Raw genomic sequence first — 14,695 nt, forward strand, 5'->3', positions numbered from 1 at the left:
CCCCCCACTTCCAGGTGCCATTGTAATATTTCCCCCCACTTCCAGGTGTCATTGTAATATTTCCCCCCCTCTTCCGGGTGTCATTGTAATATATCCCCCCACTTCCAGGTGTCATTGTAATATGCTTGCTGCGTCCCGTACAAATGCCCCTCAGGTATCATTATATAAGTAGATCCTGCCATACAGCTCCCTGTTCAGGCATTTCCTATTACAGGGTGAAAACTGTTTCCCAATTATGCTCCTTCATTGTCACCCTGTCACATGCACCCCACAAGTGGCTGCGCCGACACACAGAAAACAGGCATGGCCTAATATTGTCCAGAGCAATAAAGGAGAACCAATCAAGTCAAACATAATAAAATAAGTAAAAAAAGAAATAATTAAAATAAAAAAGTGATACAAAAGTAAAACATAATAAAATAAAAAGTTTATAGAAAAAAAAGTAAAGATAATAAGATAAATAAAAATTTAATAAAGTTAAAAAAAAAGTGTACAAATTAAAAAAAAAATTAAACCAACCCTGCCGCCCCCCACCATCTGGTTGCCATTCTCCATTGGGTGGGTTTGGCAGGAAGGGGGGCGCATTGAGGAACCCGGCCTTGGGGCAGCAGAGAGAGTAAATTCGGCCCTGCATGTGGGGTAGGTATAGAAGCCCCCGAAGGGGGTTTTAAAGAGTCATGTAATCTTATCTGTGTATCTAATGTTCTGTGTATAGGTTTTACCTACAGATGTGCATCTGGGCAGCCATGTTTTACCCACTGCGCATGCAGGATGTGCTTCTGCACTATACTAAACATAGTCTGCCAGTACACAGCTGACCTTCCGCTGTCATTAATTACATGAAACACCCACATTGTGCCTTGTAACCAGAGACCTTGCAATGCAGGAATACATTTTTAACAAGTCAGTGCTAAAAATAAAATGCCCAGACTGCAATACCCAACTTTAATCCAAAGCTGTGCACTGCAGTACCTCTTCTTCACCACTAGGTGTCCTCAGTCAGCATCCTTTAACACTTGAGCACATGCTGTAAGTGCAATGCGTCATGTAGGGTTGCCACCTGTCCAGGATTCACCCGGACAGTCCGGGTTTTGAATGCTGTGTCCAGGTTTCATGGCAGCAAAAACCCGGACACAAGATGTCAGACAGACAGGGGCAACCAAAATTAAGATATAGGGGCTACTGGCACCGCACTGAAAATAGTCTCAACTGTGATCTTTTAGATTGTAAGCCCTCAGGGGCAGGGCCCTCCTTACCATCTTGTCTTGAATTGTATGGTGATTGTAATGTCTTTCCTATATTGTAACAAAGTCCAAATCCCATTCGCACTGCCACGGTCTCAAAACCACAAGGTATATGTGGTGCCCAAGTGACCACACGGATGGCGCCGTGCAAAACACTAATAGTAAATAAAAGTAATTCACCGGGACACACATGAAGGGTTTTTAAAGTATTGATATGTTTATTCCCCTATATTGTAAAGCGCTGCGCAAACTGTTGGTGCTATAAATCCTGTATAATAATATTTACATATGAAGTGTTGGCACCATTTACATATGAATAAGCCGCAACTCATTCCTCCCCCCAAAAAAATGTCAGCGTGTCACTAGAGTGTTCGGGTTTCGCTTGAAGAAAAGGTGGCAACCCTAGCGTCAAGACTCCGTCCCATCACTACAGTGCGTGTCATTTACAATGTATTAGTGCAAAGCGTTGCGCTGACATTATCACATCAGCGCTGCTCTCTTGGAGGGAGGTACAGAGCCAGGAAATGTGCTTTCAGGTCATTTTTAAAAGGTACCTTTTGCTAAAAATGCTTTTTTAATTGGTAATGTTGTCCACTCATGTCAAAGTTTTGCCGTAAAAAAAAGTGTGGCTATGCCTATATGTTTCAGAGGTATTGGCAATAACTTTTTTTTGCAGTGCACATGCCACCTGCTGAATGTATTTTCCAGTTACAGCTGCACCCGGTGTGCGCACACTCATGGGCTGAATATTCTATCTGCAATTCAAAAGAACAGCTGGAGCGCCACCTAGTGTTCAATTATCATTATTACAACTAGCGCCTATTGGTGCTTTGAACTGACTGCAGTGTTTATGTTTATCGTGTACATTTGAAGCCAGGTTGTACCTGAAATTACTACCCTCATGTCACTATTTTTATTATGGATTAGTTGGTCGCAGCCCTGTATAAAACTTCTGCCCTTCGTATAGCAGGACGGATGTCACTCGCACGGCGGGAGCACCCCTAGATGATGCTGACACATATAGGAATTTCAGTGTGCTATATGGAGGAGCAGCATTGTCGTCATAGGACATGACTGCGCAACACCTTCCCCTCTTCTCATTTATATAACATAGGGGGGGAGGTGTACTAGAGTTCTGAGATAGCTGGACGCTCACCAGCTTGTATGAATGAAGCTAGTAAGGCAACATGGCACCGCACGGCAGAGCAGCACGACAAATATTTGGATTGTCATGGGGCTGGAGGGTGCGTGTGTTTTCTTTTAGAGGGTTTATTCGGGATTATTTGTTTATCCTAGGGCTGGTAATGATTAAAATGTTCCTGTTCGATTAATCGAAATTTTTTTTAATCGATTACATTTTGATTAATTATAACGCACATACAGATCCAGCTACATTGGCCTATACACATACAGCAATGAAGTAATACAATGAACTAGGATCACTCTAATCCGGCACGTTATTAATCTCACGTGCCCCACTCAATATGGCCGCCGCTTGAGTGGGACAACTCAGAATAATAACGTGCTGGATCAGTGTGATCCTAGTTCATTGTATGACTTCATTGCTGTGCTGTATGTGTATAGGCCAATGGCTTGGCTGGCGCTCGTGCAGAACAAGTTTCTTGGGCAAACTCACCGGCCCAAGTGGCTCCGTCGCCTAACGAAGGGGGGAGGGGTCCGGTGACGTCACGGGCATCAACGTCACCGGACTCCTCCCCCTTCCCTAGCCGTCACGGACATCAACGTCACCGGACTCCTCCCCCTTCCCTAGCCGTCACGGACATCAACGTCACCGGTCTCCTCCCCCCTTCCCTTCGTTAGCCGACGGAGCCACTTGGGGAAGGAGTCCGGTGACGTCGATGTCCATGACGTCACCGGATCGCCGACGGGACTCCCGGAAGCCGGCGGAGAGGTGAGTGTTTTCATTAGCGATCAACATAATTTTAATCGATCATAAAGTTTAATGATTAATTGAGAAATTAATCTTTAAATTTCCACAGCCCTAGTTTATCTCAGTCATGTTTTTGTTTGTTTTTTATTTATTTCCTTTTTTTTGTCTGTTTCTTTCTGTAAAAAAATTAATAAAGATAACGTGGAGCCATTTTTGGCACAATGAGAGATCCAGTATAGATGGGGAGGAGCTTCTGTAACCATCAGGAGTTCATGAATAAAGGGAATTTCCTGCCAAAAAAAAAAAGAATTAACGTGCGGTTTCAAGATACCTTTATTTTCTGCTTTTTGCCGGGGTCATGTGACCTTCCTGCTCTTCTTTGGTGGGTGGGTTCTTCGGGGCATGCATAGTGCAATGGCAGTGAGGCTGCGGAGCTTCTGTCAATCATAACTGTGATCTGCCCCATCAGTTGCTGGTGACACAGCACGCTGGGAGAAAGGGGGGAAGCCATAGACTACTAGGGCTAGTCAAACCTTGGCACTCCTAGCCTCCGGGAGTCATGCCTGTGGCTGTCAGAGTCTTGCAATGCCTCACGGGACTTGTAGTTCCTCAACAGATGAAGTGCCGGAGTTGCCCACCCCTGCCCTGGACATTTTTTTTAGTCCGATCTGGTGCATGCACACAAACAGTGACAACGCTGCAGAGGGCAGATGAGACTGCAGATCACCAGCAGCTGTGGCTGTGTTCTTCTATCACTCCGTTGCCGATATCTTTGTTTGGTCTTCTTCCGGGTTCACCGTCTTTAGCTCTCTTGGTTGGCCAGCTTGGGACGCTATAACTACGGCACACATGAGTTCATTCACCCAGCAGCAGGTGCCGGAATCGTACAATGAGCGGAGATTGTGCGGCTTAGTGTACGGTTAGGGGAAAACAAATAATGCGCACAGGACTGTCATCTAATGGACAGGGACTGCTGACACTTGTAGTGCCCTCACACATAGGACACCAGGACTGTCATCTAATGGACAGGGACTGCTGACACTTGTAGTGCCCTCACACACAGGACACCAGGACTGTCATCTAATGGACAGGGACTGCTGACACTTGTAGTGCCCTCACACACAGGACACCAGGACTGTCATAGAATGATGATATGGCTGTCCTGTATCCTGTGTGAGCGCACTACAAGCTTCGGCGGTCCTTGTCCTGCTGCACTCACATCCCTCCCCTCTCAGTTGTCACAGGAGAGCAAGCACAGTTCTGTACTAGAATGCCTGCATTGGAGGTGACAGGTTCAAGAAACCTGTCACCTCCAAATGCTATCACACAGGGGCGTGTTAGCTCCTGTGTGATAGCAATAAAGTTAAGTGAAAAAAAATTATAAAAGAAATACAAATTAAGAAAAAAAAAAAGTAAAATAAAAAAAAGGTGATAAAGTTAAAAAAAAGATAAATAAAAGTTTAATTCGCACCATTAGCTGTGACTGGTGTTTTTCAGCAACTGATCAGTGTCAGGGAACCTAAATACAATTGTTTTCTATGTGCTTAGAGTTGCCACCTTTTGTTAAGTGAATCCCGAACACTCTAGCGCTGCGCGTGGCTTTTTTGGGGGCAAATATAGGAGGAGAGAGCGAGGAGAGGCAGCCAGGGGAGGGAGTAAGGAGACCGGCTATAGAGGACTACAAATCCCAGCAATACAGTATGCAGCAATACAAAATATAATTAAAACTACATACTCCGTGTTGTTCTGGGGCAGCTCCCAGATGTCTCCAAGCTCTCAAGTGGGCTGTGTGGGCTCTCAGGTAGGCTTTGCACACTGTCAGGTGGGCTATGCGTGCTTTCAGACAGGTTATGCGGGGTCTTAGGTGAGGTGGGGTCTCATGCGGGCTATGCAGACTCTCAGGTTGGCTATTCAGACTCGAGTGCTGTGCGGGCTCTCAGGTAGGCTATGTGGGGGTCTTAGGTGAGGTGGGGTCTCAGGTGGGATGTATGGGGTCCCAGGTGGGCTGTGCGGGGTCTCAGGTGGGCTGTGCGGGGTCTCAGGTGGGGTCCAGAGGCAGGCAGTGTGCTTTCAGAAAGACACCCGTAGCTCACAGGAAGAGGCAGATGCAGCTGCATGAAGTCCCGCACTTGCTGGGGACCTGGGCAGACGCATCTGTCAAAAAATGTAAAGTCCCGGTATCGTCACTTAGGGTCTTGTGTCTGGGTGTCAACTGGCTGGAAACTTGGACACAAGACTCAAAAACCGGACTGTTCGGGTGAATCCCGGACAGATGGCAACCCTATATGTGCCCGTTCCCACGACAATGCATTGAATGACACCTAGAGGTCACCGCAGCACAGAACACAGCGCTGTGCAGAGACTTTAAATGGTGTGTACACTTTGTACACTCTCAATAAAGTTAAACAATAAATAAAGTAAACAATGTGATGCATTGAAAGATCGCGTCACACCGGACCTCACCCAGAAAACAGACCGATCACTAAAACTCAGCGATCTAACGTGAACACTAAGAGGAGATTTCCAATCACTTCCTGATGAGTCCATAGGACAGGAAGGGAAATTAGAGCCCATTTTCATTCATTAGTGCCCACTTTACCCTCTTCGCATGTGGCCGTCTTTCCATTCGCTTACTCATTCAAAATCGGCCCTGTTTATGTCACGACGTTACGTGATTACGCAAATCCGCAGCTTAGTCGGCCATTTTTAGTCCTGGCGTCAGAGGATTCAGCCCTAAAATTCCTAACCGCTGGTGTTACCGTCCGCCCGCCGTGCTATTTGCGTCAGAGGCTTTTCTGCGGCGAACAGAAATCCGATGTAACACATGACACCGGTGTTCGGCGAGGCGTAGAGGAAGAAGGTGCCCGCATTAAAGATGGCGGCGTTTTGGGCGGAAGTGTCTTTAGCCACCGTTCGTTAGATCACGTGACAGAGCGGACAGCTGCTTGCAGGAACTTCGGGCTCGGTAAGTAGGGAACGTATGGCTGTGCTGAGACTTGTAGTGCTGGGGCGGCAAGAAAATGCTGGCAGCTGCCAATAAAGAGGACCTGTCTTATAGCATCATGTCCTGGCAGTGGCCAGTAAAGAGGACCTGTCTTTTGGTGCCATGTCCTGGCAGCGGCCAGTAAAGAGGACCTGTCTTTTGGTGCCATGTCCTGGCAGCGGCCAGTAAAGAGGACCTGTCTTTTGGTGCCATGTCCTGGCAGCGGCCAGTAAAGAGGACCTGTCTTTTGGTGCCATGTCCTGGAGTTCGGCGAGGCGTAGAGGAAGAAGGTGCCCGCATTAAAGATGGCGGCGTTTTGGGCGGAAGTGTCTTTAGCCACCGTTCGTTAGATCACGTGACAGAGCGGACAGCTGCTTGCAGGAACTTCGGGCTCGGTAAGTAGGGAACGTATGGCTGTGCTGAGACTTGTAGTGCTGGGGCGGCAAGAAAATGCTGGCAGCTGCCAATAAAGAGGACCTGTCTTTTGGTGCCATGTCCTGGCAGTGGCCAGTAAAGAGGACCTGTCTTTTGGTGCCATGTCCTGGCAGCGGCCAGTAAAGAGGACCTGTCTTATAGCATCATGTCCTGGCAGTGGCCAGTAAAGAGGACCTGTCTTTTGGTGCCATGTCCTGGCAGCGGCCAGTAAAGAGGACCTGTCTTTTGGTGCCATGTCCTGGTAGTGGTCAGTAAAGAGGACCTGTCTTTTGGTGCCATGTCCTGGCAGTGATCAGTAAATTTTCTTACCTTTTATAGAATGAATAACACGGGATCAGTGGACATCATGAGCCCCAATGAATTTGACTCTTCAGACGAGGAACACGCCGAGAGTGAACTCACCGGGTTTGAAGTGTCTTGGTAGGTAAAAGGCTTTTAAAATGTCACATATGGCAGCTTTCCAGTCCCCAGATTTGGTAGCTGCAGTCGTTTCATTTTTTCAGGCTTCCTCTCCTTTTACTTTTCACCTGGTGATCCTGCAAGGAGTATACTTCCTGTCCCAGGGTGACAACATTTTAAAAATTGCTTTCCTATAACAAAGCCCAGCACTGTCTGTACATTTGGAAACATTTAGTCTCTGCTAGAAATGATGGGGGGGGGGGAGGGGGCGCGGGAGTCCCCTTTCTGCACGTGTAGTCTGATCCTTGCTGTCCGTTCCACAGCACAGCTGTCCAATGTTAACCTGCCTATGTCTTTTATTTTTCAGGCTGAGCCTGGAGCCCGCCCATTATGCCGCGGTGATGGGCATCGGCCCTCTCCCAGGTATGTTTCTTTCTCTCTATACTTGATCAGAACCAGAATGTCATCGATTGCTGAAAACGGCAGAATTCTCCACAGATAAGAGCTCATTCACACGGCGTGCGCATCCATATAATGTGTCTGCCCGTGCAGGGACCCGCTCCCGGGAGGGACAGGCGTTGTGTGTACTTGCATGCAGGCGCCTATGGGACAGTGTGTGTCCAAGTGCAGGGATGTGCGGGTTCAGATCCATGTGGAATCACATGCAGACGTGTCCTCCATATTGCATTCAAAGGGAACATTATATACACTATCGCTTCTCGGCCTTTTGGCTAAGATCAAGTGTAGTATCTGTTCTTAAAGGCCAAGGAGGGGATTGGAACACCTGAATCCAATGATTTGGAGGGGCCCAATACTTTTGGCAATATAATGTATGTTTATAAATCAGTGACTATGATACTTATTAAGTATTCACCGGTGATGAATCATTCACTGTATAGAAGGGTACACCTGCAGTGAATGTAACATTCATTGCTTTGTAAATATGTCCCAAAAAGTTATTTAAAATAATATATAATTTGATGATTCTATATTTTATTTCTTGTATGAAGAATGCTGGATTCTGGCTGCTTGGGAAAGTTTGGCTTCTCTAAAGCTGAGAACACGAGTGGGCGGCGTCCCCTTAGTATAGTTGTAATTTCGATGTTGGCGCGTTTCTCGCCAGTAATGTGACGTCACAGCCGCATATATTAAAGTGATTTTCTTATTTTCTGCTTTTAGGATGCAAGTTTAAAAACATCCGGCGTAACCTGTTCCAGAATATAGGTAAGGTCAATTATTCCAGACAGAAGGGGAGCTCAAGGGCTCATTCACACGGGCGTGCACATGCGCACAGCGTGCAGAGACCTGCTTCTGGGAGAGACAGGTGCTGCGTGTAATTGGGCGCAATCACCTGTACATCCCTACGGGAGGACGCGGTTACACACAGTACTGGGACCCTCACAGACACCTGGAGCCTCACTGATGTGTAGCCGCATCCTCCCATAGGGATGTACAGGTGATTGCGCCCAATTACACGCAGCACTTCTATCTGACCTCCGTCCTTCCCTTCAGTCTTCTATCTGACCTCCGTCCTCCCCTTCAGTCTTCAATCTGACCTCCGTCCTTCCCCTTCAGTCTTCTATCTGACCTCCGTCCTCCCCTTCAGTCTTCTATCTGACCTCCGTCCTCCCCTTCAGTCTTCTATCTGACCTCCGTCCTCCCCTCCATTCTTATATCTGACCTCCGTCCTTCCCTTCAGTCTTCTATCTGACCTCCGTCCTTCCCTTCAGTCTTCTATCTGACCTCCGTCCTTCCCTTCAGTCTTCTATCTGACCTCCGTCCTTCCCTTCAGTCTTCTATCTGACCTCCGTCCTTCCCTTCAGTCTTCTATCTGACCTCCGGCCTCCCCTTCAGTCTTCTATCTGACCTCCGTCCTTCCCTTCAGTCTTATATGTGACCTCCGTCCTCCCCTTCAGTCTTATATGTGACCTCCGTCCTTCCCTTCAGTCCTCTACCTGACCTCCGTCCTTCCCTTCAGTCTTCTACCTGACCTCCGTCCTTCCCTTCAGTCTTCTATCCTACCTCCCCTCCGTAACAGTGCACTTCCAGTTCCAAAGGCGTTGCATGCTTTTGTTCCACATTGTGCGCTTTCGCTCCATCCTCCGATCCCTACGTCACTGCATTGCATGGTGCTGTCAGTCTAACATTGAACATGCTAACAGGAGGGTAAAGCACAGAGAGATGAGCTCATCAGTGTTCCAGTCACCACTAAGGGCCTGTTCACATGAGTTTCAGGTGCGGATCTGCAGACGCGGTGCTATGTGTTTTGCCGCGTTTTTGATGCGTTCCAATTAGGCCCGGTTCACACCTGGGCGTGTTGTAGCGCGTTTCTACACTCTGCAAAACGCTCAAACACCGAAATCCCATTATTTCCTATGGGTATGGTTCACACCTGGGCGTATTACAGGACGTAGGAACGCGCTACAAAACGCCCTACACCCAAAGTCCAGGAGCTTCTTTTGGGGCGTTTTTGTCACGTGTTTCCATTGGGATACAGCCAGGTAGTCCTCGGAATCGCGCATATTCGATACGCCTAGGTGTGAACCCAGCCTAAAAAAAAAATGTTTTTTTATTTTTTTTGCTGTAGTGGGGCTGTCAGTATGTTAGCTGCAGTGCGTTCTGCGTTTCCTGACCGGACAAAATGTGACATGTAGTATTTTTCTGTCGTAACCTGAACGGACTGCGCACCTGAGAACTGTAGCCCATAACACACATAGAGACACATTGGGAGGCATTTTTAGTGCAGGAGCGTTCGGATCAGGTCAGCACAGAAAACGGACGTTGTGTGAACAGGCCCTCGGGGTGAATAAAACCCTGACAGAGGTTCTAATCCCTGAATGAAATGTCTGCTGATACGTTCCGTGTTCATCTTTCCTGCGTTGGTTTTGTCTTTGCAGAGGAGATGAGAGCAATGGGGATCCAGGACGTGTTTGTGTTTTGCACATTGGCGGAGCTCAGGAAATATCGAGTGCCCACGTTATTACAGGAATACAGCAAGCAGGATTTTGTGGTCCATCACCATCCATTCCTCGACGGGGACGTGCCACAGTGTGACGCATTGCGCCGAATACTGGACGACCTCCGGGCCTGCATGGACAACAACAGGAAGGCTTTAATACAGTATGTCCCCAGCACGTATAGATGATGTCTGTCTTCGGGCCATGTTCTAGACCCTCAGCCCAGTTTATTAATCTTGCAGTACTTTCTGCTATAATGAATGTAAACCCACCACACCGCTTTCACCTTCACTTGCTGATTACATATGTAGACTGTGCTTCCGGCTTAGTAGTGCTGCACAGTGATTGTGCTTCACTCATTTCCCCCCCCCCCTGTCAGTGCAAGCCTAGCAGTCTGCCGAATACTGTAGACTCTACGTGGCTTATCCTTTTATCTCAGCTGTTGCTAGGCAGAAATGCAAGATATAAAACGGGGAGGATTTGCCAAATTGTATACCATCTTTCAAATGCAGAACACTAAGGGGTTTTATTTATAACCAAATTGCAGAGTCATTTGCCCTACAAATCTTTCTGAACATTCGTTCTGTACGAATAGAACCCCTCCTCAGCATCCTACTACAGCTCACATAGACCATAGACATGAAACCTTTCCACAAGAGCTAGATATGTCATAGGTGCATACTTTATTATGTAATGGTTTATGTCTTTCTTTGTTTTCCAGTTGTTATGGTGGATTGGAAGCGCTGAATACTGAAAAATGGCCTGGCCAGGAAGGGGGTCTAAACACCTGGTCTTGAAGTGGTTAAATAAAACATTTCCATTTTCATTACATTATTTTATACCCGGTGGTGACATCACTGGGTCTCTGTGGAGGGGCCGGCTGGGTGCTGTACATAGCTTCATAATAACATCACTGCACCCTACTTTAGTACTCCTCAAGACCCCCTCAGTACTGATGCAAACAGTGGGCTGGCTCTTGGGAGGAGTTATGCAAATATCAAATGTCCTTGATGGCCAGGTGTTAGTCTGGAGGAGTGGGCGGAGCAGGCTGTATTTGCAGGCTGTTGGAGGAATTGGAACGCTGATTATGATCCAGATCTTCCCGTCCAACACCAGTACCTGACCTCACAAATGCTGTTTTGGCTGAATGGGCTCAAATTCCCCCAGACACGCTCCAAAATCTTGTGGAATCTTAGAAGAATGGAGGCTGTTATAGCAATCAAAGAGGCCAACTACATATTAGAGCTAGGGATGCACGATACCAGTTTTTTGGTATCGAGTACCAATATTTATCTTTTGGTACTCGCCGATACCAGCACTTCCCCTGGCATGGAGCCGGCTTCCCGGGAAATCAGGAGCGATGTCATTACCTGCCGCTTGGCTTTTTAAATGCCAGGAAAGCAGGCGCCATGCTGTTTGGCTGGCTCCATGCTGATTGGCCGGGAAGCCAGCTTCCAAGCCAATCAGCATCAAGCTGGCCTCCTTGGCCAATCGGGAAGCTGAGAGGCAGATCATTACAGCCGCCCGGCTCCATGCTGATTGGCCAGGAAGCTGGCTTCCCAGCCAGTCAGCATGAAGCTGGCTGTTTGGCCGGCTCCATGCTGATTGGCCGGGTAGCTGGCTTCCCAGCCAATCAAGAGGCAGGTCATTCCCTGACACTTCCTGGCCAATCAGCATGGAGCCAGCCAAACATCATGGAGCCGGCCAATCAGGAAGCCGGGCGGTGAGTCATTATCCGCCACTCGGCTTCCTGATTGGCCGGGAAGCCGGCTCCATGTTCCCTAGCGGCACTGCCGGTCAGAGGAAATTTCCCTCTGACCGGAAGATCCAGTATCGAGGAAGGTATCGGAGCATTTGGGCGAGTACAGGTACTCGCCCCAATACTCAGTATCTGCAACGATACCGATACTAGTATCAGTGTCTGCGCATCCCTAATTGGAGCCCATGGTTTTGGAATGGGGTGGTCAACAAGCTCCTATACTGTAGTGTGCTGGTCAGGGGTCCAGAAACTTTTGGCGCTATAATGTATCTTCTTTAGTTTTCTCCGATGATTGAAGTGATGAGCTGATTTCCCTTTTATTGCAGTTGCAGCGTGTCTACTAATGCGCATGAGCGACTCTATCACGCCTCAGGAAGCCATTGATCTTGTTCAAGCTGTCAGGGGTCCAGGTGCTATACAGACCATTAAGGTAAGATGACTGTGTTCAGTTCACAACCCATCTCAGACCCACACTTATACTCTATCAGCGGCCTGGTCCCGGAGTCTTCATGGCAGGAAGTCATAACAGAGACCTGTGTGGACAATGCAGACTGAAGAGATTTGGAGGGTTTTAAAGGGCAACTGCGTCTTTTTAGTAATTAATCCTCCTACCCCCCCTCCCCCCTCAGTGCAGCCCGCGGGGTAAAATGCATTCCTTCCCGTTCCAGTAATCTTCACTGTATGGCCCTGCTTGGCACCACCCAGCCTTTGCAACGCTAGGGTTGCACGCTATTGGTCGTCTCCTCCTAGAGACGGCAACGGTTTAAATCAAATTATTTCTCCCTTGTTTCCTCAAAATGAAATGTTTAACAAATCCCAAAAATGTTTTGGGATTTGTTGGATGTTTCATATACCAGGTACTCCAGACAGTCTTTTTCATTGAGGTGTTGGCTGTCATTTGCATGGTGTGTTGTAACACTAAGGCCTCATTCAAAATAGAAACGGCCGGCAAGTACAGCTCCGCGCTGTGTGCACGGCCGCATCGGGCAGCTCCCGGGAAGGACAGGTGCTGCGTGTGATTAGTACGCAGCACCTGTCCCTCAGTCCTTCCCGGGAGCTGCCCGATACGGCCGCGCACACAGCACGGAGCTGTACGTGCCGGCCCTTTCTAGTGCGAATGAGGCCTTAATGTTCCCAGTTATTGATCACGTTTAACCCATTTTCTGCCAGCAATACAATTTTGTCAATGAGTTCCGTGAAAACATGTCCAGCCCTCCTCGGCACTCGGAGGAGAGCGATCGAGCGTTGTCAAGATAACTTGGAGGACATGCTGAGCTGCCTTCACATTCGGACCGCGGGACCGTTCAATGAAGGCGCCGTCTTGTGATCTGGAAACGGGAGGAAGGCGCACACTGCTGCTTTAATATCAAAACATTTTCTGTTGTCTTATTTCTGTCGCTCGGCTAATCTGCAGCTAAACGTGAGTATTTAGTGCAGCTCTGCTTAGTGAATCGGTGTGACCAAGCGTTCACATTATGGAGCGGCACGTGTGATCTCCGGCAGTACATGGCACCTCTCCCCTGATCGGACAGGACACGGGAGGTCTGCCTGTTTGCTCAGGGGGTGTGATAGGGACTTTAGTATTACCTTTTAAAGTTCATCCAATTACTAGATAGTCCATGCTGCATGGTTTGGTGGCTCATACGGGTTTCATTTAGAGCAGAGGTGAGCAACTCCGGCCCTCCAGCTGTGCTTCAACTACAAATCCCAGCAGTCTTGCAATGCCTCATGGGTAGTTTCACCACAGCTGGAGGGCCGGAGTTTCCCACCCCTGATTTCGGGTATGTCCTTTAACCCCTTCATGACTGAGGCCCTTTTTTCCATTTTTGCACCCATGTTATATTCCACATTTTAGGCCTGAAAATGACGTAAAACCCCCCAACATTATATATTTTCTGAATGCCAAGACCCAGACCGTACCGCTTTTTTAAAGAAGCTGGGAGGAGAGCCCAGCCACATGACCTTTCCTTCGTCACGGACTGTCCCTGGCCCCGCCCCTTTCATTCATTGGATTTTTAGCTCTTTCGATCATGGAAGCTCAGCATCACATGTGGACGTTACCTAGGGGGATCTGCATGCAGAACGTCCACTACTCCAAACTGTTATACATCCATCAAGGCATTATATTTGCATAACTCCTCCCAAGAGCCAGCCCGCTGCTTGCATCAGGACTGAGGGCTCTTGAGAGGAGTACTGCCGGCCCCTCCCACCAGCCATAAGCTGCCTGCATTGCATAGAGCAGCACAGAGGCCCAGCAATGACGTCACTGGGTTTAAAATAAGGAATGTAATAAAAATGGGAAGGTTTTATTTTAAAAAATTGATCATCATGTTAATGAACGGGGGAGGGAAGAACCAGGCAAGGCAAAATATAATCGAATTAAACTTTAGCTTTATCTGCAGCGCACAAAACCTGAGGTCACCAACCTGCTTGTGGTGTCTGGCAGAAATACAAATCTAGATTTCTTTTATATTTGGCTTTGTGTTTTCAGCCGTGTGCCTTTCAGCTCGTTTACCTTCAGAGGGAATCCCTACCAAAATAGGTTGCACTGGCTCTGCTTGTGAAATTGCTGACCGTCATGATGATCCAGCAGATTTAATGCTGAGAGACACTGACCCAGAACCAGCATGCAACAGGCTCCCAGTTAGTATGTTACAGGTTAGCGCAGGGCCGTCCCTATAATAAGCTGGCCGCCTCAGGCGGCGTCTCATTGTGGGGCAGCCATGGAGTCCCAGCTCTTAGCAAACTGTGACCCTCCTGTTCAGCTCGCTGATGTCACTGGTTGCCAGGAGCCGAGCGGGACACTCTGGCTGGCGTCCGGCTGAGCTCTTGTCAACCAGTGACGTCGGTGAGCCGGGCAGCACGCCGGAGAAAGCTGCTGACGGCACGGTTTACAATTCAGTGATTGCACCCCAAAACGACCATACACTCGTAACACTGCCATTCCCCTGCCCCAGGCGGCAAATAGTGTAGGGACAGCCCTGGGTCAGCGACACAGAAAGCATCCGCCAGGCAACCAGCATTTTC

General features: G+C 48.3%; 1 protein-coding gene across 1 annotated transcript; it reads left to right on the top strand.

Annotated features, from left to right (window-relative positions):
* Positions 1–6,876: 6,876 nt before the first annotated feature.
* On the top strand, positions 6,877–12,948 carry CDKN3 (cyclin dependent kinase inhibitor 3). The gene is made up of 8 exons (XM_018558430.1): positions 6,877–6,973; positions 7,320–7,375; positions 8,132–8,176; positions 9,850–10,072; positions 10,631–10,669; positions 10,839–10,873; positions 11,995–12,098; positions 12,839–12,948. Exons 1-8 carry the CDS (start codon positions 6,900–6,902, stop codon positions 12,923–12,925), a joined length of 663 nt encoding a protein of 220 aa, XP_018413932.1. The 5' UTR covers positions 6,877–6,899; the 3' UTR covers positions 12,926–12,948.
* Positions 12,949–14,695: the final 1,747 nt, after the last annotated feature.

Source organism: Nanorana parkeri, unplaced genomic scaffold (genome assembly GCF_000935625.1).
Source record: "Nanorana parkeri isolate BGI_ZX_2015 unplaced genomic scaffold, ASM93562v1 scaffold339, whole genome shotgun sequence".
In the NCBI taxonomy this organism is placed as follows: Eukaryota; Metazoa; Chordata; class Amphibia; order Anura; family Dicroglossidae; genus Nanorana; species Nanorana parkeri.